The sequence below is a fragment of the Strigops habroptila genome, chromosome 15 (genome assembly GCF_004027225.2).
Source record: "Strigops habroptila isolate Jane chromosome 15, bStrHab1.2.pri, whole genome shotgun sequence".
Lineage (NCBI taxonomy): Eukaryota > Metazoa > Chordata > Aves > Psittaciformes > Psittacidae > Strigops > Strigops habroptila.
Genome location: NC_044291.2, coordinates 6,553,943 through 6,575,991, shown reverse-complemented (window position 1 = coordinate 6,575,991; position 22,049 = coordinate 6,553,943). Strand labels below are relative to the sequence as shown.

At 50.0% G+C, this 22,049-nt stretch overlaps 3 protein-coding genes and 1 long non-coding RNA gene across 7 annotated transcripts in view; 3 read left to right on the top strand and 1 right to left on the bottom strand.

Annotated features, from left to right (window-relative positions):
- LOC115617228 (collagen alpha-1(XXVII) chain-like) overlaps window positions 1–8,213 on the top strand; it is a 154,861-nt gene extending 146,648 nt beyond the window's left edge. Inside the window, exons 50-61 of one of the 2 annotated variants that reach the window (XM_030507476.1) lie at window positions 1,672–1,725; window positions 2,560–2,622; window positions 3,022–3,075; window positions 3,532–3,567; window positions 4,618–4,635; window positions 4,997–5,032; window positions 5,362–5,388; window positions 5,616–5,681; window positions 6,035–6,203; window positions 6,370–6,479; window positions 7,217–7,435; window positions 8,025–8,213. In XM_030507476.1, the coding sequence (XP_030363336.1) occupies window positions 1,672–1,725; window positions 2,560–2,622; window positions 3,022–3,075; window positions 3,532–3,567; window positions 4,618–4,635; window positions 4,997–5,032; window positions 5,362–5,388; window positions 5,616–5,681; window positions 6,035–6,203; window positions 6,370–6,479; window positions 7,217–7,435; window positions 8,025–8,171 (999 nt within the window). In that variant the 3' untranslated portion in view covers window positions 8,172–8,213. Of the gene's footprint in view, window positions 1–1,671; window positions 1,726–2,559; window positions 2,623–3,021; window positions 3,076–3,531; window positions 3,568–4,617; window positions 4,636–4,996; window positions 5,033–5,361; window positions 5,501–5,615; window positions 5,682–6,034; window positions 6,204–6,369; window positions 6,480–7,216; window positions 7,436–8,024 lie in introns of those variants that run through there. The other variant, XR_003994535.1, reaches the window with a different exon arrangement.
- On the bottom strand, window positions 6,699–11,191 carry LOC115617229. 3 transcript variants are annotated; one of them, XR_003994537.1, is made up of 3 exons: window positions 11,093–11,191; window positions 6,917–8,700; window positions 6,699–6,823 (listed from the first exon to the last, which is right to left on the bottom strand). It is a non-coding gene; the product is annotated as an uncharacterized LOC115617229 (long non-coding RNA). The 3 variants fall into 3 exon arrangements; XR_003994538.1 differs by having other exon boundaries at window positions 6,699–7,443; window positions 8,559–8,700; XR_003994536.1 differs by having other exon boundaries at window positions 6,699–8,700.
- Window positions 11,192–12,673: 1,482 nt separating this feature from the next.
- On the top strand, window positions 12,674–15,000 carry LOC115617227 (alpha-1-acid glycoprotein 1-like). Its single transcript, XM_030507475.1, has 6 exons — window positions 12,674–12,846; window positions 13,452–13,594; window positions 13,779–13,849; window positions 14,133–14,234; window positions 14,448–14,548; window positions 14,765–15,000. The coding sequence occupies exons 1-6, from the start codon at window positions 12,742–12,744 to the stop codon at window positions 14,825–14,827; spliced, it is 585 nt and encodes a 194-aa protein (XP_030363335.1). The 5' UTR covers window positions 12,674–12,741; the 3' UTR covers window positions 14,828–15,000.
- Window positions 15,001–15,831: 831 nt separating this feature from the next.
- Window positions 15,832–20,459, top strand: LOC115617226 (alpha-1-acid glycoprotein 1-like). Its single transcript, XM_030507474.1, has 6 exons — window positions 15,832–15,984; window positions 16,469–16,611; window positions 16,844–16,917; window positions 17,701–17,811; window positions 18,548–18,651; window positions 20,312–20,459. Exons 1-6 carry the CDS (start codon window positions 15,880–15,882, stop codon window positions 20,420–20,422), a joined length of 648 nt encoding a protein of 215 aa, XP_030363334.1. The 5' UTR covers window positions 15,832–15,879; the 3' UTR covers window positions 20,423–20,459.
- Window positions 20,460–22,049: the final 1,590 nt, after the last annotated feature.

Genomic DNA, 22,049 nt, shown 5'->3' with positions numbered 1-22,049 from the left:
CAGACTCCTGACTCTTCCTGCTTTTCCTTATTGTGTTGGTGGGATTGTCCAGTTTAGCACAGAAGTGTCACACTTGATCAGCCTGAGGTTATATTGAGAATACTTAAGCTATTTAGATAGGGATGACCATCAGAGGGTCTAGTTAGGCCATAGGTGTAAAACTAACACAAGGAAAAGAGAGATTAGGACTAACACAAAACGAAGACAAGTTGAACCCCAACAACCTCAATTACAATATACTTGTTTGGATACTTTATATAAAACCCTGTGATGGCAGTATTCAAGCCAGCAACATAATAGCAATATCATTTTGCCTCTTGTGTCCACAAACAGCAGGTTCATTTGCCCAGTATTGCCTTTGCCTACCTTGCTGCATAAGTAGTGATGGTATCCCCTTAGCTGAGATGACTCCATGGTATTCAAACTCTTTTGGCCTCCCACTGTTGCCTGAAATTCCTCTATAAAGAGGACTTGCTTGGTTCTCCTATTGGAGGAAAGACCTTAGTCCTCCGTTAGTAGCAGTTTTCCTTTCCAGGATCCATAAAGTGGCAGTTAAATCGATTTGTATCCCTGGAAAGTTCCTTACACTCCACTGAGTCCAACCAAGCCCTTCCTTGCCAAGCAGTTTCTCACTGTCGTGGCAGGAAAAAAAACCTCCTAACGCTGAGTTCTCTTGACTGCCTCTGGAATAGCCTTGTAATAGAGGTGGTGGAAACCCCATCGCTTGAGTCATTTACAACTGGGCTGAACAAGACATTGTAAAACACCCCATAAAGTACAATCCAGCATGGATCACATAGTCCTGCCGAGAGTCCAAACAAGCCTTTTCCACCTCTGATGTTCCTGCAACTGCAGATGACTCATCTGATGCATGTTTCTGACCCTTTTTACTTAGCACTGAATCATTTCACATTATGACATCTGAGAAGCCCAGGAATATCAAAGGACATACATCTCAAACTCCGTGAAATGAGGGTGTTTATGCAAGCACATGCTACCCAGTGTGGGGTTTTCATTCTCAGAGTGTGTGCTATATGCTAATCCAAGCTTGATGGCCTTCCAAATATTGTATTTTTATTATTATTACAAAATAGAGCAAAAATCCGTGCAGGGTTGGATAAGAAAAAGAAAAGGGGATATGCACTGTTGTCCTGGGTTTGAGTACAAGGTTATATTGCAGGAACATGCACTTTTTTGACAGCTTGAATGAGCATAGTTTGAAATTATCTTTTAATAGGTCCAGTTGGTCTTAGAAATAAAAAGAGAATGTTTTAAAGGGCTTTGGGGATGATTTATTTTCAGCTTGAACTCCCAAGATCTATCTCAGAGTAGATGCTCCATCCTGCTTCTGCTGACAGTGGTCCAAGCTAGGCAAGCATTGGCTAGAAATAGCATAGGTACGCCTCCCATTTGGGGGCAAAAAGGCTAAGTTTGTGAAATCCAAGTAATCTACGAGTCTATGAGGTTTTCTGGAGTTGCTTTTAGCCTGATGTTTGTGTAATTCCCCCTTCAGATTTCTTTCATACTTCTTTCTCATCGGTCCTGCTTAGCCTGAAGAATACTAATGGATTTCTCTGTCTCTGAAGATGCCAAGCCTTCAAGTGCCCGGCAGTTCAATGTGAACTTACTGTTTTTCTTTGTCCTTGTATTTGTCTTGGCTGTTATTTGCAGGGGGACTTTGGCGAGGCAGGATTTCCAGGGATTGCAGGCATGTTTGGGCCAAAGGTAAGAGGCTGTCTTGTGACCAGTTGGCTTTCTAGTCCCTCTTTACTGGGGACAGACAATGCAATACTTGTCGCAAAGACTTTATGAGCAGCTCTGCAGAAACTATTGAAATTGAATTGTGATTCCAACTTCCTTTAGTTTATGCATCTTCATTTGTTAAGTGAGTGTGAGTTTACACGTGCTGCTTTGGTGCTTATTCCTGTTAAAATGAGTAGATGATAGAGGGGAAAGGGCTGCCCAATACATCCTGGAGCTGTTTTCCCCACTTGAGCATCTTTCAGATGCTTGTATTTCCAGCACCTTAGAATCACAGACTGGTTTGTGTTGGAAGGGACCTTAAAGCTCCTCCAGTTCCAACCCCCTGCCATGGGCAGGGACACCTTCCACTAGAGCAGGTTGCTCCAAGCCCCTGTGTCCAACCTGGCCTTGAACACTGCCAGGGATGGGGCAGCCACAGCTTCTCTGGGCACCCTGTGCCAGCGCCTCAGCACCCTCACAGGGAACAACTTCTTCCTCATATCTCAATCTCCCCTCTGGCAGGTTAAAACCACCAGTCATCAGTCTGTACCTGAGACACTGATGTGCATGCCTAATGTTGAGAGCCTTGATTTGAAATTTAGACTCATTTTATCAGCCTATAATTTTCCTGGTGAAGGGAAACCAGTTTGTGTTCTATAGAAAGTAGAGGGTTTGCAAAACAGGAGTGGGAAAAGAATTAAGTAATTGGACTTTCCCATTCCCATAGACAAGAGGCAGCACCTCTGTCTGTGCAGCAAGGACATAAACATGGGCTATGTTTATTAAGGGGACCTGACATCTCATCTTTGCTTGCAGGGCCCCCCAGGAGACCTCGGTTTCAAAGGCATTCAGGGGCCACGTGGGCCTCCTGGTTTCATGGTGAGTGGGTTTCAGTTTGTTTGGTTTGGGAGGATTTTCTCCCCTCTCTTTCTGTGCTGTTCCCGGGTGCTATAAGGAGCACAGTGCCCTCTTCACCACATGGGGAATCTTCTGCCTTGGAGACAGTCTCACTGCTATACCCACTGCTCAGACCACTCCAGCTACACTGAGATCTGTCTATTTCTGGGATTTCTGAGGTTTTCCATGGGTTGTGACACCAAACTGTGAGGGTTTGTGTCTATGGAGCTGCATTTGAAACAGCTTATTTCAGCTACAGCAAATACCACGATCATGCTGCTGAAAAGCAGCAAAGAGCTTCAGCGTCTTTACTGAGTCTGACGTGGTAAAAGCAACCATAAGTTCCCATGCGATGGTTCACACATATCCTATCTTTCCTAGGGAAAAGAAGGAATTATTGGTCCGCTTGGCATTCAGGGTCCCAAGGGAAGCCCAGTAAGTATCTGCAATTTTCCGCCTGTGTTTTTCTAGAAGAGCAGTGTTTGAGATCCAAGATGCTTGAGGTCAGCATGAGTAAATCGCTGCTGTAATGAGTGGAACGAAACAGTCTTTAAGATGAGCAGCTTGAAAGGCAGGTTTAGTCTCTGGATGCATATATAGTTGCAGGGAGATTATTAGCTTAAAAGTGCGGAGCAACTCTATCTCAGTGCACCAGTTCAGTACAGAGAGTGCAACTGGCAGAGGTGGAAACCAGCAAGATGAACACAGACAATGCCAAAACATCCACTAATGGGTAATTTTGTTGCCTTGGGATGGGTGGGCGAAGACGGGAGCCTGAGCTGATGTGTTTAGAGATGCACTTGGGTCCTTGCAAGGAGCTTCTGGGTGGCAATACATCCCAGCAGTGCAGCTCGATAACAGTCACTGACAGCCACCTCTGTGCTTCAACAGGGGCCAAAGGGAGACAAAGGCAGCCGTGGAGACATGGTAAGTGCTGGTCTGCCCCCCTGGCTGTGTCCTGTTGTCATGAGGGTCCCTCTCCTTGAGCAGCCAAGAGTCACACTGGGCTCCACTGCACCCACATGGGCTCTGGCTCAGTGTGGTGACATCAATCTCACGAGGGCAACACACACACACCCCCAATACATGTGTGCGCACATATATGTGCATGCACATCCACATGTGCACATATACACCCGCTCTGCTGCCAAAATTCCCATTTCATAACCCAATTACACAGCAAAACCTAACACTTTATTCATGTTAGCAATGACTGTGGCATCTCTAGGAACAAACCACAGTGAATGGCAGCTCAGAAAGCCACGGGCTGCCCAGGCCAGGGGTATGGGACATGCCTAAGTAGCATCATCACCTGGGTGCAGTCCCTGCATATGGGGGAGCAGTGCCAGGGCATGTTCTTGCCTTCTGCTCTTCCTCTGGTCCTCTTCTTGTGGTGGCTGTGATGGACTTCTACACCTTCCCGTAGCGTTCTGGTGTTCTCACCATATAGCAGATGTGTGGGGTATACTGGATACGTGTTGTTCATCCTCCTCGTTAACCATAACACAGGTCACTTAGCTCTCCAGGTTGCTTCTTTTAGCAACCAGTGGCTGTTCCTGTATGCAGGGGCTTAGTCCAGGCATCCCAGCCCAGCACACATGGCGTGAGGCTAGTGCAGAAGGCTGTTTTGTGCCTTCTTCAAATGAGACCTCTTATAAGCAAATGCCCCACAGATACCCAAATCCCAGCGCACATTTCTAACCAGCCAGGGTGCTGCCTCTCCTGCTCGCGCACCATTTTCCACCTCCATGGGCACAGCAGAGCATTTGCTGATGTTGAGGCCATGAGCATCCTGTTATAACTTCTCTGCTGTAGACACTGTTGGGCCTCTGTTTCCACTGTCCTTCAGTGCACCACCCAGCCCCTTATGCAGGCACCTTGGGAACAGCACACAGTTATACAGGGAGATTTTGGTTTATTAATGAGCATCTTCTGACAGTTTCTGCTTTTTTTTGTTTCTATCTTTCTTTCCTGCAGGGTCTGCAAGGTCCAAGGGTAAGTGTTTGAAATCACTTTTTCTGGCTAGTATCTTGTACTTACATTGAGTAGTTGCTTTTAGCAAATGGAAAGCTGCAGGGTGAGTAACTGTGCACACAGGGAATGCGATAAGTACCTGGGGATGTGACATTAGTGATAGTTAGGAGTAAAGGCTGGGAACAAGGGATGCAGTAGGAATGGACCAGATGAAGACAGATGCACCCAGCATCGGGAAGTGGATGAAATGAGGCTGCCTTCTGTCTCCTGAAGGGTTTGAAGGAGAAGATGCTGTAAGATGTCAGAAATCTGGAGGATTCCAGCAGGGAAATAGAACTATACACTGGAGATATTTCACTAACTGGTGCCGCTCTGTCTTTAGGGTCCTCCAGGCCCACGAGGACACCCTGGACCTCCGGTACGTATATGTGGAAAGGGTTCAAAGACATTATTGAAGCAAGGTTAAAATTCCTGCTGAGATACTCTCCAGAGGGACTGTTCACTCACTGGAAATTATAGCTTAGCCCCATTCCTCGTATGCAAAAATGTGTGTGTGAATGGAGTAGTGTTTCTTGTGCTTCAGTCCAAACCATCTCCAAGTATCTTATAGAGACACCATTGTTGCCTCCCTCACTCATCTGCATTGAGGGACTCCGAGGGGAAGAGGATTTCAGAAGGACATAATATCTTTGCAGCACTGACTGTCCATCCTTCTGGCTGATGCCCCTTTTCTGCTTTGATTTCTAGGGACCGCCAGGAATTCCAGCCTCATTTGTAAGTTGCTGTTTTCTCTATGTTTGTTAACGCTGATAATAAGTCATGCAGAGCCAAGGTGCTGATGGGACATCCAGAAAGAGCTGCTGGGAGCCTGAAGACACACGTTCAGGTCCAGCAAGAGATGCAGAGCAATGCTTGTATCACAGCCCTAGACTGAGAAGCATTTGCTTGCATTAGGGCAGCTTCTAACAATCTCAGTTACCATCTTTTTCACCCCACCCTAGCAACAAGACAGCTTTGGGGCAGCTTTCCAGACACTGATCGACTCGAACACCGCACTCAAGACAGAGGTATGAGAGTCCTTTTGAACTCACCGGACTTTGCTGGGAACAATCAGGGTGTTGCTTGTTCTTTGTGTGTGCTTAAAGTTTATGCACACACAAAGCTGTTGTTTGTGGCTGTTCTCATGGAACATCCAGGGTTTATGCATGTAAAGATCCCATTAAAGGATATGGTTGTGTAACTTATTTGTGAAGCTTCAGACCTCGTCCCTTCAGAGATGTCCCATTCAGGACAGTGTAAGGGCTGTAGCTCAGCCTGTCTTTGCCCCACTGATTTTGCCCCATATAAAGCACGAACCCTTGTGGTTACAGCATCCTGTGCCCCCCAGGGCACACCTGATTTTGCATCCTTCTCTCTCCAGGGTTACCAACATCCAGACTTTCTCATGCTGGACCACGGAGGGGAGATCTTTAAGACACTACACTACCTCAGCAACCTCATTCAGAGCATCAAAAGACCCCTGGGAACCAAGGAAAACCCTGCACGCATCTGTCGAGACCTCATGAACTGTGAACAGAAGATGAATGACGGTAGGGCCCTGAGCATGCAACGGCTGCATCCTCCATAGGGCCATTTCACATGGCCCGAACTTGTCTCCTTTCCTGGGAGCAATAATGCAGATATTAAAACTTACTTTTTCTCATCACAGGAAAGATTAAGTGTGCTTTTTAACCCCCAAATCCTGTATTTCTTCAGGTACCTACTGGATAGACCCAAACCTCGGCTGTTCCTCAGACACCATACAGGTCACCTGTAACTTCACCAATGGTGGGCAGACATGTCTCAGCCCCATCACCATCTCCAAGGTACACACAGCTCAACCCCAACATGGCATTTCCCACACAGTGTTATGAAATTATTTACCCAGTAGTGTGTTGTCTCAGAGCACCACCAGTGACCGCTATGACAGAGCACATTGGCTTCTCCTCGAGGCAGAATTGGTGTAGCTATAACATTCAGAATTGCTCTCATGCAGCTTAAAAATATACCTAAGGGTGTTATTGACTCTTCCAGACAAAGCAGGTCTTTTCCAGCAATGTTTAATTAACCCATAACCTAAACAGAGAGCAGGAATTTTGCAAACACGCTGCTCTCAAATGCTTTGTTGAATTATTTAATGTCCAGGTCACTCCTGAATATTTTCTGCCACCTGAAAAAGCGAGGTCAAGCTTAAACATACAGGTTTCTAACTCCAGGGTTTCTATTGAGGAAGATCCTGCAATAAAAATAGCAATAACAATACCTTGGTTCATCTGCAGATGAACTGAACTTGCCGCTTCGCTTCTTTGCAGGAGTGTGTCTGGAATTCCAAGTTTACATTCTTTTCCCTTAAGGACCTGTTTGTTCTGTAAAATAAAGGAGCTGCTGTGTCCACATGAAAGCTGTCCGCATTGGCTTGGCATCTGGCCCTAATGCCCATAGACCAGACCCAGTCCTGCACAGAGCAAACCAGAGCATAGGGACCACCTCTACTGTTAAACCATGCACTAACCCTCCAGCCCCGCTCTAGGGGTACCCCCTAACACCTCTGTCCCCTTCACAGCTGGATTTCGACATCGGCAGGGTGCAGATGAACTTCCTGCGGCTCCTGAGCTCGGAGGTGGTGCAGCACATCACCATCCACTGCCTCAACACCTCTGTCTGGCGGGACGGCTCCTCGGAGAAACCTTCGGATAACGCCGTGCGCTTCCGGGCCTGGAATGGGCAGATGTTTGAGGCAGGGGGGCAGCTCAGGCCAGAGGTGGCAGCGGATGATTGCAAGGTGCGTTGCTGCAAGAGAGGGGAGAGATGGAGATATCACATTGAACCCACTCTGCACACAACGAGGCTTGAGTTATGCCTGTGCTGCTTATTCTATCAAAAAGAAAGGGAGAAGAGTCTAGTTTAGCTGTTCACCACTGAGATTTTCCAGCCCAGGGTGCTCGAGCAGCTCCTGTTAAGTAAATAGGCTTCAAATAGAAAGCAAAACATTCGGTTCCAAGGTTATACATGTCATGTGTGTCAGCAGTTGAATGGCAGAAGGGGGAATTGCCACTCAAAGCATTTTGGGTTCACTGCATAAGGGGTTTGTGTTTGGGGGTACCATTTCAAGCTCAGTTTCTACCAACTTGACCTGGATAAAGGATCCCCCAAAATGCTCTCTGAACCTCACCCCAGACCTGCTCAGCCCAAAAGGCAGTCCCTTGTCTCCCACAGGGCTTTTCAAGCTTATACCTCAGAAACACATTCCTTTCCAGCAGCAGGGTTGGAAATGGATGATCTTAAGGTCCTTTCAAACCCAAACTATTCTGTGGTTCTATGATTTGTACCCCAATTAAACAGCTCTTTCTCTGTCCCTTCTCCCTGCACAGATCAAGGATGGACGCTGGCATCGGACTCTCTTTTCCTTTCGGACACAGGACCCTCAGCAGCTGCCTATTGTCAATATCTACAACCTCCCTCCATCCGAGCCAGGAAAGCAGTATCACCTCGAGGTCGGCCCCGTGTGCTTCCTTTGAACAAAGCCACAGAAACCGGGCTCCAAGGCTTTGACCCCACGTTTGGCCTATGCCTTTACACAGGCTCTCCCACCTCTCTGCAGCAAGGACAGCTGGGCTGTGTCTTTTGGGTCAACTCTTGCTCTTAAGCCTTTGGCTCAAGGTCTCAAAGAACCCGTGATCTACTGAACTCAGCAGGTTGTTGGAAGGAGGGATAACAAGGACATAGGGGAAGCGGGTATCAGTCGGGACGTGAAGAGTGAAAAGGGATCCAGATGTTGCAAGCGGTTCCACACACAAAGCTTTTTCCATGACCAAAGAAAACAGAGAGGAACCTCAAGCAACTTGCAGCATGGGTTGTTTTGGGGTTTTTTTTGCCTCCCCCTCCCCAAACCCCATTTGTTTTACCTGGTTCCTGAGTTACCAAATGTTCTTTCCATTGAAAAGTGATTAAAAAGATAGAGCTTCCCTCTCAGAGCTTGTCGCCTTCTGGATGGCCACGTGCTGCATCAGGTCTCCCAGGCGGAGCTGCAAGTTGAATCTGGCTGCTCTGTGTACAGGAAGCATTTTGATGTGCAATAATAGAAAGAAACAAAATATATATATTATATTATTTAAAGCTAAAAAGAAAAAAAAAAAAGGAAAAAAAATATAATAAACTAGGTTCCTCCTTTCCATGTTCAACCAACATCCCTCCTCATGCGTGGCGTTGGGATAAGGGAGAGTCCCGAAGCCAAGTAGGGGGGAACGGAAGGAGGAGAGGGGAAAGAGATTGGTGCTAAAATAGAGAGGATGGGCTCGTCTGATTTGTTTCTACCTCTCACTGTGAAATCTCTGGTGCTCTTAACAGTGTGTTATTTTATATATATGACTTTATTTAAAGTTGTGAAGGTGCTACAGTGTCTTGCCACAGACCCCCAGAATAAAAGCCCATGGGACCATCTCTCTAGGAAGAGAGGATGAGGTGACGATCTACAGCTAAATCAGGAAACAGCCACCTCTAAAGGGATCCTTTAATGCCCATGGATGCCAATCGTGCGCAACAGCGTCCAAAAATCTCTTGTTCAAAGGATGTTTTCAAAGCAAATACGATGATTTAACTTCTTCTGGTTCATCAGCACTTCACTGCTTTGGGAGGGGAGTGAGGGCTGCAGCTCGCCTGCAAGCCCTGAGCCTCAGAGAGAGCTATATTTGAGTCAGTTTTCATGTAACTCACTCTGCTCTAAGCTCGTATTCCCTGGTCTAAGGTCGTATTTAAACCCAGCTCTGCAACCCTTCTTCTGTCTGGTCCCTCTGTCAAGACTGACGTGATGGTACCTTGTTCCAGAACCCAGCTGGGCTTGGAGGGGTTTTGTTTTGTTAAGTTTTGTAGAAATTTTTAGTCTCTATATGTAAATTTGGAGGATTTTTGTTTTGTTTTTTAAAGAGGTTAATTATGGTAATCTTTAATTCTATATAAGGAATAATATTGATGTAATCGGAACTGTACTGTATCAGAAACGCTTCAGTGCCTGGTTGGAGTTGTCATGTCTCTTACGGACTATGGATTTTATTTTTTTGAGGAAAAAAAGAAGCTATATGTGAGTCTCTCTTTGTGTATTCTTCTTCTTCTTCAACTACTGCCTGGTGGTTGTTTCCCAACAACCATCAGAGAAGGTTAAACAAGATCTGCCCCATATACCTCACCCTCCACGCAGCCCTGCCTTGGCTCAGGAATACCTCACCCTCGGGGCCAGCTCGCCCCGGTACCCCCAGGCTGAAATCATCATCACTCACTGCCTGCTTGCTGCCTTCCCCTGCACACACACACACACACACCCCCCTGGGTTTGTCCCTCTCTCTTGCAATCAGTTCCGTGTGTTTTCTCGAGGCTGCAGTTACTGTTTGTTCTCATTAAAACTTTTTTTTTTTTTTAAGTTTTTTTCCCTTTTTTTCTTTTTTTTTTTTTTTTGATTTTAAATAAATATTTAAAACTGAGGCAATGAAATGGGACTGGCGTGGGTTTATTTGCTGCTTCATGGGAAGCTAAATGGGTGACAAGTGCAGAAAACCCCATTCTTAAGGATGGTAACGTTGGTGTGACAGCCCCAGGAAACCAACAACCCTTCCTCTGGTGCTGGTCACAGCCCAGCCCTCATCAGGATGCTCAGTGCACAAGGCTGGGATGCTGATGAAGAGAAGGCTCCTGAAGGGGAGACCTTAGAGCAGCTCCAGTGCCTAAAGGAGCTCCAGGAAACCTGGAGAGCAGCTTTAGACAAGGGCCTGTAGGGACAGGACAAGGGGAATGGCTTTAACCTGCCAGAGGGGAGACTGAGATGAGCTCTTAGGCAGAAGCTCTTCCCTGTGAGGGTGCTGAGGCACTGGCACAGGGTGCCCAGAGAAGCTGTGGCTGCCCCATCCCTGGCAGTGTTCAAGGCCAGGTTGGACACAAGGGCTTGGAGCAACTTGCTCTAGTGGAAGCTTTAAGGTCCCTTCCAACCCAAACCAGCCTATGATTCTACTAGCTCAGTATCTAACAAATTAAACATAATGGAACATGCATTCCTCTTCTGCAAAATTATTCAGTTATACATAAAAAGTATGTTACATCCTGACAGTGCTGGAGAGCAAGAGGAGAAGAAAAGAAAGAAAAGAGAAAAAGTGCTGAGCTGATACTTTTCACATCGCTGAAGCCCAAATCACATCTCTGCTCCAAGCTGATTTGAAACCCACCTTCTCCTTCCTTCAGAGCCCTAGACTAAAACTTTGTGGCTGTCTCTACAGCCACTGGCATCAAATCCAGTGGAGACAGCAGCAAAGCCTCCATGGGCTCCAGCCAGTAGAGGAGGACAGTGGGGTGACCCACCACTTCCCGTTACACCCCACACTATGCACAAAACTGCCTGGGCTGGTGCCAGGTTGCATCAGGGGCAGCGGGAAGCGGCCGCGCTGTGTTTGCTCACCCCACGCTGCTCCTGTTCCTGGAAGCGCTCCTGCGGCTGGTGGGGGGGAGCTGAGGGGCACCCCCGGGCACGGTGGGGTGATGGGTGCTGGGGCCAGGTCAGCTTTGGCAGCACTGGGCTGGGGCTGACCCACGTGAGCTGGTCACACATGGCTGCTGCAGGCAGGGAAACAGCAAACACGGCTCATACATAAATCACTGCACGTCATTATGAGGCTGGGGTTGGAGCAAACACAAACCACTGTTAAGCAGAGAGATTCTGCTTTTAAAGGCGTTGTAATGTCTTTATGCTCTTAAAAGCCTGAACCCACCACACTATTCCCTGCCTTGTACCCCATCCCCAGCCAGGATTTACTTAACTCCCTGTCTCTACCAGTTAATTTGGCTTACTTAATTACTTACTTTATTGTAAGTAATTTAAGCAATTATTTTATCAGCTGTGTGTTAGCAGCATCCACAGCCCAAAGGCCACTTGATCACTGCAGCACTAGGATGAGACAAACAACAAGCATCACAAGGCCACCAGCACACAACTAGGAGCTCAACTGGAAAGGGCAAAACCCCAAATTTCATGGCTTAAGGGGCCACACTGAGGTGCTGTGGGGCTGGCTCTGGAACTGAGGCAGGATACTGGCATGACTGGGGAGAAGAAGGAGATTGGGAGGGGGTGTTTTGATTTTAAACAGTGCAGCTTATCATCCAAAAGCTTAGAATGGTTTGTGTTGGAAGGGACCTTAAAGCTTATGCAGCACCAACCTCCTGCCACGGGCAGGGACACCTTCCACTAGAGCAGGTTGCTCCAAGCCCCTGTGGCCAACCTGGCCTTGAACACTGCCAGGGATGGGGCAGCCACAGCTTCTCTGGGCACCCTGTGCCAGTGCCTCAGCACCCTCACAGGGAAGAGCTTCTGCCTCAGAGCTCATCTCAATCTCCCCTCTGGCAGGTTAAAGCCATTCCCCTTGGCCTGTCCCTACAAGCCCTTGGCCAAAGCTCCTCTCCAGGTTTCCTGGAGCCCCTTTAGGCACTGGAGCTGCTCTAAGGTCTCCCCTTCAGGAGCCTTCTCTTCTCCAGGCTGACCCATCCCAGTTCTCTCAGCCTGGCTCCAGAGCAGAGCTGCTCCATCTCTTCGTGACCTTCCTCTGGCCTCGCCCCAACAGCTCCATGACATTCCTGCACTGAGAACTCCCACTTTCTACAGGGTATAACCCTGTTGTGCACACCGAAACACAGCGCCTGTTCATCACCCCATCCCCAGCAGCATCCATATGGATGCAGACCCAAACCCCTGACATGCCCACGGGTGAGCAGCCACCCCCCAACACCACCATGGGGGTTTATGTGCCCTGTGGAGGAAAGCCACAGCCAGGGGCCATTTGGATAAAGAGCCTCTCATCTCTATGAAGCACCTACAAAACTGGCTGTGGTTTCCATGCACCAAAGCCTGTATTGGTGAAACCCAGGGTTGGGTTTTTCCCTCTTTTACAGGTTCAATTTCCTCCACCTGCTATTGCTTCATACCTGAGCAAACAGCCCCACAGCTGAACAAGCACACTGGGGCTGGGGACAGCCAGGTTTGCAGGTGCTGTATATAAGAGATGGAGCTGAGCAGCAGCCAGTCAGTGCAGGAGCCTCCTCTCATCCAGCCAAACGATGCTGCCCATCCTCACCCTCCTCCTGGGGCTGCCGCTCTCCCTTGCATCCCCGACGTGTGCCCCCCTCATCCCGGTCACCTTCGACAATGGCACCATCCCTGGGGTAAGCATTGATCCTTTCCTACTTGTTATGGGTGCAGGAAGAGGCGAGGAACCCAATTGACAGCTCAACGCTTATCTCATGCTTATTTCCCTAATGACAAGTCAAGCTCCTGCTGCCCAGGAGCACGGGAAGGGGTGCAGCCTTGCTGCTCTGCACCCAGAACCTCATGAGCAGCCACTTTCGGGTGGCTCCTGCTTCCATCTCCCCATGCAAACCAGGCTGGGCAGCACCATCCCCAGGGCTTTGCTATTTTAAGTCCTTCAAGTGTCAGGGTCTTAGGTCACGATTCTCCATCCACGAAGCCCTTCACTGCATAAACAGAATTTAGTCCCTTGGGGATGTTTAATGGGAGGAAAGCAATGAGTGCCAGGCACAGAGAAGGGGGGACATCACTGCAGAAACATGTTGGCCATCCTGAGAGCTGGAGCATCACTTGAGCAAAGAGGGGACAAACCCAAGAGCCCCTTACCCAGCCTGGATCCTATCTGGGACAGTCACATATTGGCGCACAGCAGGGCAAAATTAATGCTTTTACTCATGTGGTGCCCATGGATGAACCCAGCACGGACCCCCCCAACCCTGCCTCATTCTCCTCCTCTCCGCAGCTCCTGGGACACTGGGTGTACATCGCCGGTGCCTCCAGGTACCCGCCTCACCTGGAGGAGATGAAAGCCCTGAAACACGCGGCTTTCTCCTTCTCTCCCGGCAGCCACGAGGACGAGATCGACGTCATTGAAATCATGCGGCTGTAAGGACAGGGATTCACCCCTCACCAGCTCCCCCATCCCCAGAGGCTGCTGGTGCCACCCTTCCCGCACAGATGTGGGGCTGGAGAGCAGCCATGCCCAATGTATTTGTGTTCTGAACCCCTCAGGTTTGGCTGGGGCAGTTTAGGGGGGGGATTTGTCCCATTTGACCCCTTTGCCCTGCAGGAATGAGACATGTGTGGTGAGGAACACCAGCAAGGTCCTGATCTTTCAGCACAACTCCACCATGGCGCACGGTAAAGCCCCAGTTGCAATGGATGGGATGGGACACGGGGACAATGATGCCACAGCCACATCTTGCACCCTCCTGCTTCTGCCCCACAGTATTTGGCATCAGGCCCCTTTACACCTAAAGCCATGTCTGGAGGGGATGGGGGGTTTCTTCCACCCCATGTGATGGGTACAGCAGCACTGCAGGACCAGATGGGCCCCCATTGGGATGAGGATAAAGAGGATGAGCAGCCCCAGCACGGGGTGATGCTCACCAGTGGGTGACCCCACTCTCTCTGTGCCTTCCAGTTGATGACCAGGTGTTTACCACAGCCGAACTGATCCAAAGCGACAAGGACCTGCTGATCCTCAAGCATCTCAACGACAACTTCCCAAGTCTGAGCCTCTCAGGTGAGCGGATGCTGCCCTGGGACACATCGCTGCCTGGGGATGCATCAATGGGCATGATGGGGGCAGGGCAAAAAGCCCCTTCTCCTCCAGTATGGAGAGGGGTGGGCATGCCGAGAGCTCCCCATCTGCACTACAGGGACCACCAAGGAGCAAAGCACCCCCTAAACCTCCCTATTTCCCCCCTTCTCCTTTTACCACCCCATTTCTCTGCAGCACGGACACACAACGTGAGCAAGGAGCAGCTGGAGGAGTTCAGATCCCACCTGCACTGCCTGGGCTTCACCGAGGAGGACATCATCTTCACCTCCGAGAAGGTACGAACCCATCCCCGGGTGGGTGAGCCCCAGCCCTGGACCTCCTGGACCAGCTCCTGCCAGTGTCTGGGATGGGGATACAGGGGGTTTTAAGATCAGATCCCCACTGCGGCACCAAGTCCCTTCTCCTCCCTGAGCATCCACCCTGGTCATTCCTGGCACTGTGAGCTGTTTTGGGGCAAGAGGCATGGATAGATGCTCTCTCCTATCCCATAGGATGCCTGTCCCCTGCCTGAGGAGAAGAAGGGTGAAGGAGATGTGGAGCCACAGCTGGAATAATCCCCATGGGCCAGGTTGGCCACTACACCCTTATCCTCCTCCGGTCCTTCCATGGGGACACCCCAGCTCAGCTCAGCCTCAGGACTTTCTATTGCGGTTTTGGTTTTCCTCCTGAATGAAACACCCGTTTCCCTGTTCTCTCCTGGACCTACAATAAACCTGTGTTACAATCACCTGCTGCTCCTGCTGCATCCTCACTGGGACCGCGAGCAGGACTCCTCCTGCTTGCCCTGCCCATGATGCTGCACCTCCAAACCCACCAAGAGGTGTGACAAGTCCAAAACAAAACCCTGATCATGGCAGTGGGCACAGAGATGCTCATCCCTCCACCAGCTCCGTGGTGCCACAGGACCCCCCTGGCCACCACATCCAGTGGGTCCCCTCTACCATGGGGCACCAGGACATGAGCACCCACAATCCAAACCTCCCAGGTCTCCTCCACAATGACTTGATCCAGCCAAGGTGCTTTTAGCACCTCAACATCCCACCATGAATTCTCAAGCTAAATCCTACGAGGCTCTGCCTGCACCAGGGGCTTGTGCAGGGGTTGGGGTGACATGGGGTGACATCGAGCCTTCGCTGGGTGTCTCTGAGCAGATAAAGGGGGAGAGGATGGGAAAAACCATCACCAAGGGCCAGACCGAGGGTCTTGGGGAGGCTCCACACTCAAGAGGGAAAGACAAATAGAAATAAAGCCAGGAAAGCAGGTTCTGCCCTGCATGGGGGCAGCAGTGGGATAGGGACAGGGACACCTTCCACTAGAGCAGGTTGCTCCAAGCCCCTGTGTCCAACCTGGCCTTGAACACTGCCAGGGATGGGGCAGCCACAGCTTCTCTGGGCACCCTGTGCCAGCGCCTCAGCACCCTCACAGGGAAGAACTTCTGCCTCAGAGCTCATCTCAATCTCCCCTCTGGCAGGTTAAAGCCATGTTCCCAGTAGGTGCTCATTGCATCACCCAGTACAGAGCCATCCCGTCCCCCCCCCACAAGCAAACAGACAAGCGAACGTGTCCGTGTGTCCCGGGCTCGGCTTCTCCCTGCTCTCGGGCAGCCATGGCCATGGCCGGCGTCGCTGCCATCCTCATCCTCACCACGCTGCTGCCTGCAGCCGCTGTCCCCTGCAGCGCCCTGCGCCCCGACAACACCACCGCACCCAAGGTAGGAGAGACCCGAGCCTGGGGGGATGCAGTGAGCGTGCGGGTGCTCTGTGAAGCCTCCCTGTCCCATGGGGAAGCAGGAAACCTTCCCTTTCCCCCCTGCACATCTGGCGAGGACCCTCAGCAACACATCTGCAGCCACAGGAAGCATTTGCTTTCCAAAACACCTCAAATTGCCCAGTTTTCTCATGGTCCCGCAGCAAATCCCAATGGGGACCTCAAAGCAAGGAGGGCTGGGGGGTTGTTTGTGGTGCGAGTCCCCCATGGCAGCACAGGGCTGCACTGCACAGGGGCGCCCGGAGCCAGCACCATTCCCAATCCAATCCAGCTATTCTCCCCCCTTCCATGTGTTTGCACAGGTTTCACTTTGCTGCCAAGGCAGTGCCAGAGGGGGAACAAGCAGAGGTCACAAATAGCAATGTAATACAGGAGGGTGTAAATCTCCCCCCTGCACACCCAAAGCTCTCACCACTCTGGCCCTGCAGCTACTGGGGACGTGGCTGTACATGGCCGGGGCTGCCCAGTTCCCCCGGCACCTCCTGGAGATGCTGCTCATCGACCATGGATACCTCTATGTGGAGCCTGGTGCCAGCGAGCAGGAGCTGCCCATCACCCAGAGCGTGGCCGTGTAAGATGCAGCCCCCGGGTCCCTGCCCCAGCCCATCTCCTCTCATGTGCTGCAGTGATTTCAGCACGAGATACGAGCACGGCTTCGTGGATGCTCTGTGCATGCTCTTCCATCCCCAGTCCTCCTCACCCTCTTTAGTTGGTTATTTAGATGTGAGGAAGGGTATTTAGATATAAGGCAGGGGTCTCTGCTCCCTGTTCCTGCATCACCCACCTCCCATTTCTCTCCCCAGGGGGGACCAATGTCTCACCAACAACTCCACCTACATGGAAATCATTGCCAGTAGCACCACGCTGGTGAAGGAGGGTGAGCAGCACCAGTGGGGTTACCACCCACTCTGGGTTTTGGATGGGCTGAAACACCCAAAGGGCCCATATTCATGTTTTATATCATCTGATGTACTTTATTCCTGGGTTGCTTTGTTTGTTTGAAGCCTTGGTGGATTCCAAGCAGCCCTCCAGGGCCAGGGGCACCCTGGGTCAGCCCTGCTCTGGGGTACCCTGTGGATTGGGTTCCTGCCATCAAGCCACGTTACACCCCATGAAGCAATGTCATACCAGGAGCAAGCAACAAACCTGCTCCCATCCCCTTAGGAGAAAACCACCTCATTTGTGAAGTTATCTCACAATCCCTCAGGGAAAGGAGAGGAACACTTACGGCAGGTTTAGTGAATCAGTGGAGACTCACTTTCTGAACTGTTTCCTCTTCACCAAAGAAATGGGATGAGCCATTTGGGGTGGGAATTGCAAGACCCCTGGGATACAGGTTGCACTGACCCAGCCACTACATACTCTAAGCACATACTGACCCACCCAGCCACATACCCTAAGCACCAGGGAGAGGTGGCATCAGCCCATTGCAATGGAGGGACAGGAGCTGGTGACTTTGGCTCCTTCACACCCCAGACCCACATTTAAGAAGTACAATTCAAACCAAGAACAACTCACCCTGTACAGGACATTTGCCCTCACCCATTGCTAAGGGCTTGATCCTGACATTGCCCACAATTGGGCTGGGTTTTATTACTGCTCCAGCACTAAGAATCTGGCTATTGTGGCTGTTTCCAACCCTGATGTTGTTCTCTCCAAGCCAAGAGCCAGCAAACCGTGGGGACACTGATGAACCTCAGCTCTGAAGATGTTTTACTCATCCAGTACCAACTGCAGAGGGAAAGGACGTACTTGGGACTGTATCTCTATGGTATGCAAACTCCAACCTAACTTAGAGCTATTGTGGGACACCAAAACACACCCATAGGATTATGAGCTAAAACCACACAGCAGCTTGGCTTTGCCAACAGTGATCTCCCTGAAGCCACCACTCCAGGGATCACAGGAACATTTACACATCCCTTTAAACCCCAAATCTCTTGGCAGAGCAGAAAGAGCAAGCTAAAGACAAAACCCACTTATGCCATAAATGTTCCAAGACCAAGAGGCAAATACAATTCAGCATTGATATCACTGTAAAATGTCAGTGTTTTCAAGCCAACCATGGTATTTCAGTACTTGCCTCCCAGGGCAGAGCACGTAGCTTTGCAGTGCAGGCAAAGCTGATCTGATCTACCCACAACCCCATAAAGCAGCATTTTAGAGCATGATAAGGCTTCCCATTGCCCTTCCAAGCTGCAAAGCTGTTGCTTAAGAGTCTGAAGACCTGTATAGGAAACTGCCTCCGTACTCAGTCCTTCCCAATGGGAGTATCAGACTGTTCTGCAACCCCTTTAAGCAGACAGGACCAGAGCTGACTGTGGAGAGGGTTAAAAAGTGATGCCCAAGGTTGGTTTTGTTCCCGTGTATTCACCATGAGAGACCCAAAAAGAGACCATGGGCACAGCAACCATTGGTGGGAGCACAAGGAAGGGATGCAGCACAAAGGGACACACTGAGGCCTCTGGTCTGTATTTAATGACTGGCAAATGCTTCTCCTTTTCCAGCCAGAAACCTGACCATGAGCAGAGCCCAACGGGAAGAGTTTGAGAGCCAGGCCAAGTGCCTGGGGCTGAGCAAAGAGGGGATCGTGTATGCACCATGGAAAAGGGTATGTGGCTGCTCATGGATGGGCAGAGCCAAGACCCCGGGTTATAGCTCCAGCCACCAAACCAGGGTCTTGGAGAGACGTTTTCAAGGTGGTGGAAATGATTTAGGGGACTAAATACACACAGGCTTGCTTCAACAGTGGTGGTGGGTTAAAATACACACACATGCACAGATTCCTGACTCCCCAAAGCAAATACCCACACCTGAGCATCTCCAGTGGGAAACCTTCCCCTGCAAGGGGAGAAATAGCTAAAGAATGGGATTTTGGGCCTGAAATTCCTGATTTTGCCCCCCACAGGAGCTGCAGCAAGGGCTGGAGGGGCTGGTGCCCTGCATGGCCCTGCTTCAAACCCACTATCACCTAAACTGCAGGTTGTTTTTGGATTAGGATATGCTTTTCTGGTACCCCAAGGTGTGATGAGCAGGTTCACAGCCTGGCTGGCTGAAAACGGGGTTCAGGAAGATTGCACAAGCCAGTTCTCCTCCCACCCCAGCACAGAGGCTCCTGTTGGGCTGGGGTCCAGCCCTGAGCTCCCAACCCCACAGGACATCCGAACAGAGGTAACACCATCCACTCCCACAGAAACAGACCTTTTCCTTTAGTTTCTCCACCAAAACATTGTTTAACATTAATGGACATTAAATTAACATTCAACATAAATGTTTAACATTAACTAGACCCAGCCCCAACCTCTGCCACCTGATTTAGGCCATTTTATCCTGCAACCAAGCAGTCCACAAGCCGGCTCCCTTTTGCAAAGCAAAGGTGGAAAACATCTTACCTTTTCCTGTTCTCCATCTGCTCATCCACACCAGGATACTCCAAGCTTCCAGAGGTGCCCTGAACCCCACTGCAAGCAGCCAGGCTGGACCCAATACCCTCACCAGCCTCAAGGAACTGCTTTTAGCACTGTCCCTAGGGGTTCAGGAACACAAGCAGAGGTTGAGATCCTCACGGTGGGGCAGGTCTCTCCATTATAAGCAATGGGCAGCACCTGGGAGCAGGACTCAGCTCGCCCAGATTAACAGGGGGCAGCTGCAGACCAAGGGGCTGCAGAAGCTTCTGGATCACATTTAAATTTAGATAAATAGATGAAGTTAAGGGAAAAGCAAAATAAGCTCAACCTGTTTGTCCTTGCAAGCTCTGGTGCAATTGCTGTCAGCAGAGAAGGGGTTTGTGCCTGGACAAGAGGCATCTGAGGAGTGAAATGAAAGCAGTTAAAGGCAGAAAAGATTTTGGGGACCTTTATCATCAGGCTGGAGGAGATGGATGTGAACAGAGCACCAGAGTAGAGATCACGTACCCCTGCATTGGCCTGAGGCAGTAGGAGAACTTCAACCACGCTAATTCCGAGTGCCTGTATAGCATGAGCTTTATACTGACTTCCCAAAAGGTTTGAATCCTCCTTTCCTTCAGAGCACACTGACCCCCCCAAAGCACATCTTTGTCCTAGAAATCCCCTTTCCTCTTTACAGCATGGTGTGGGAAATGGTACCAGCAGCAGCTCAGCACCCAGGCAAGTGTGTCCATGATTGGGGCAGCCCATAGATTCTCTGGGCACTATTAGATAAAAAGGAAAAGAAAAATATTTCTTTCTTCAGTAAATCCTCTCCTGCTGGTGCACGGGCCAACACTTATCCTGCTGTTGTTGTTTTGGAAGGAGCTGTGTCAAATGGAAGAAGTTGGAAACAGCCCATGGATGGAGCCCATGGCTGCAGTCACAGCATCACCTTCTCCGGGTACCCACCAACCAGGGAACGCCAATAACTGATCCCACGTTGGGCAATAAACGTTTTCTTCAAACTCAATTCATTTTGTTGCTGGATTTTGGATCAGAATCAGGGCTCGAAAAAAGAAATCAAACACCCAATTCACCTCGTGTGCCATTCAGTTATTGGGCAAAGTCAACCTTGAGCAACGGGGGCCGGGACACACGGAAGTGTTTTCAGCACTGATTCAGTCCCTCAGCTTCACATCCAGCTTGAAAGAGCTCTACAAAAAGCCATAGAGCAGTGAAGCAGTGATGGAGGCTAACCAGGAGAGGGCAATCATTAACTATTTTAAATGAGCATGCCAAGCATTTGGTTACTAACTGGAATATACAGAAGGCTAGAAACTCATGTTTAACTGTAGTCTGAGGGGAAGAGGGTGCTTAGCTAGAAGCAACCACCCAATTCTCGACAGCAGCTTGACTGCCAAAAGTAACCCAGTGGGGGCAATAAGATATTATAGAATCATAGAATGATTATTCCTGAATAATGATTATTCATTAATATTCCTGCCCAAACCCTTTGGATCAGGCAAGAGCTCCCCAATAATGTTCATCCATGGCAAGGTCTGCGACATAGCACGACAATACTGCCAAATGAGAGAAGGATGGGAAAGCAACCTAACCCAGGCTGGATTTTCATTTCCCCAGAGGGAAAGGTCCTGTTTCCCCGTTTCCCAATAACCTCAGCAACCTGGGGGTGAGAGGGTTCAAGTGCCAAGACCCACATTGCTCTCTGTGCCTCCAGTATACCCCACATTCGTTGGGCACCTCACTCGTCCCTTGTCACAGCCCCCCGGGAGGGAAGCACTGTCACTGTGTTTGTGATGGCAGGGGAGTTTATAAAGAGACTGTTGTTGTGCACCTCTGGGGAGTAATTCAGTCTCAGCTCTAACCTAGTAATTAAGCACTGGAAATATCTCTTCCTTAAAAAGGAAGGAGACGAGAAAAGCTGGGTGGGACAAGGTGAAGAAGAGCTCCGCTCCTCCCTCTGCAGCAGCAGGGTGCCTGGCCCTGTGCGGTGTTCCAGCCATGAGCCTTTGGCTTGATTCCTGTGGCACAAGTGAGTTTTACAAGGTCAAGCACAGCCGATTCCCTCCAGTCTCAGGGCACAGGTACCCGCCAGCCCTTGCTTCAGACACAGCTTTATCAGTGTGTGACATGAAACACAACTCCCCACCTCGAGGAGCGAGGCAGTGGAAGGGTAGGAGGGGATGCTGCCAGCCTTGAGCGCTGTCGAGCGCTCGATAAGCATCTGAGCTGACACCGATGGAAAGCAGTGGCTCACATTACAAAGCCCCGGACTTTATGAGTAGATTTATAGCTGAATAAAAGCCCTGAATTACAGTCAGAGGCAGAAGGAACCAAACAAAGGCAGCCCGGCCCCTGCAGCAAGTTTTGTTAAGCAGATCAGAGGCCACTTGTGCTACCAGTTATGGGTCCTGAATGAGCTGTAGGGATAGCTCCTGGTTGGGGTTTGATTTAAGGACTAACTGCACAAAGCCTTTCTTTTGAAAGCCCTATAAAGCCAGGTTCCTTCCAGGGCTCTTCTGGGAAACTCTCTTCTCTGAACAGACTTATGGACGCTGCACAGATGAGCAAAGTCCAGCAACACTCAGAGATGGGTTAA

Excerpts from the sequence above, each read along its gene's own strand:
- LOC115617227 (XM_030507475.1), top strand. The coding sequence starts at position 12,742 with ATGCTGCCCATCCTCACCCTCCTCCTGGGGCTGCCGCTCTCCCTTGCA. Across the intron at positions 12,847-13,451 it reads ACAATGGCACCATCCCTGGG|CTCCTGGGACACTGGGTGTA; the intron begins GTAAGCATTGAT and ends TCCTCTCCGCAG. Across the intron at positions 13,850-14,132 it reads CAACTCCACCATGGCGCACG|TTGATGACCAGGTGTTTACC; the intron begins GTAAAGCCCCAG and ends TGTGCCTTCCAG.
- LOC115617226 (XM_030507474.1), top strand. The coding sequence starts at position 15,880 with ATGGCCATGGCCGGCGTCGCTGCCATCCTCATCCTCACCACGCTGCTG. Across the intron at positions 16,918-17,700 it reads CACCACGCTGGTGAAGGAGG|CCAAGAGCCAGCAAACCGTG; the intron begins GTGAGCAGCACC and ends GTTCTCTCCAAG. Across the intron at positions 18,652-20,311 it reads TGTATGCACCATGGAAAAGG|GAGCTGTGTCAAATGGAAGA; the intron begins GTATGTGGCTGC and ends TTGTTTTGGAAG.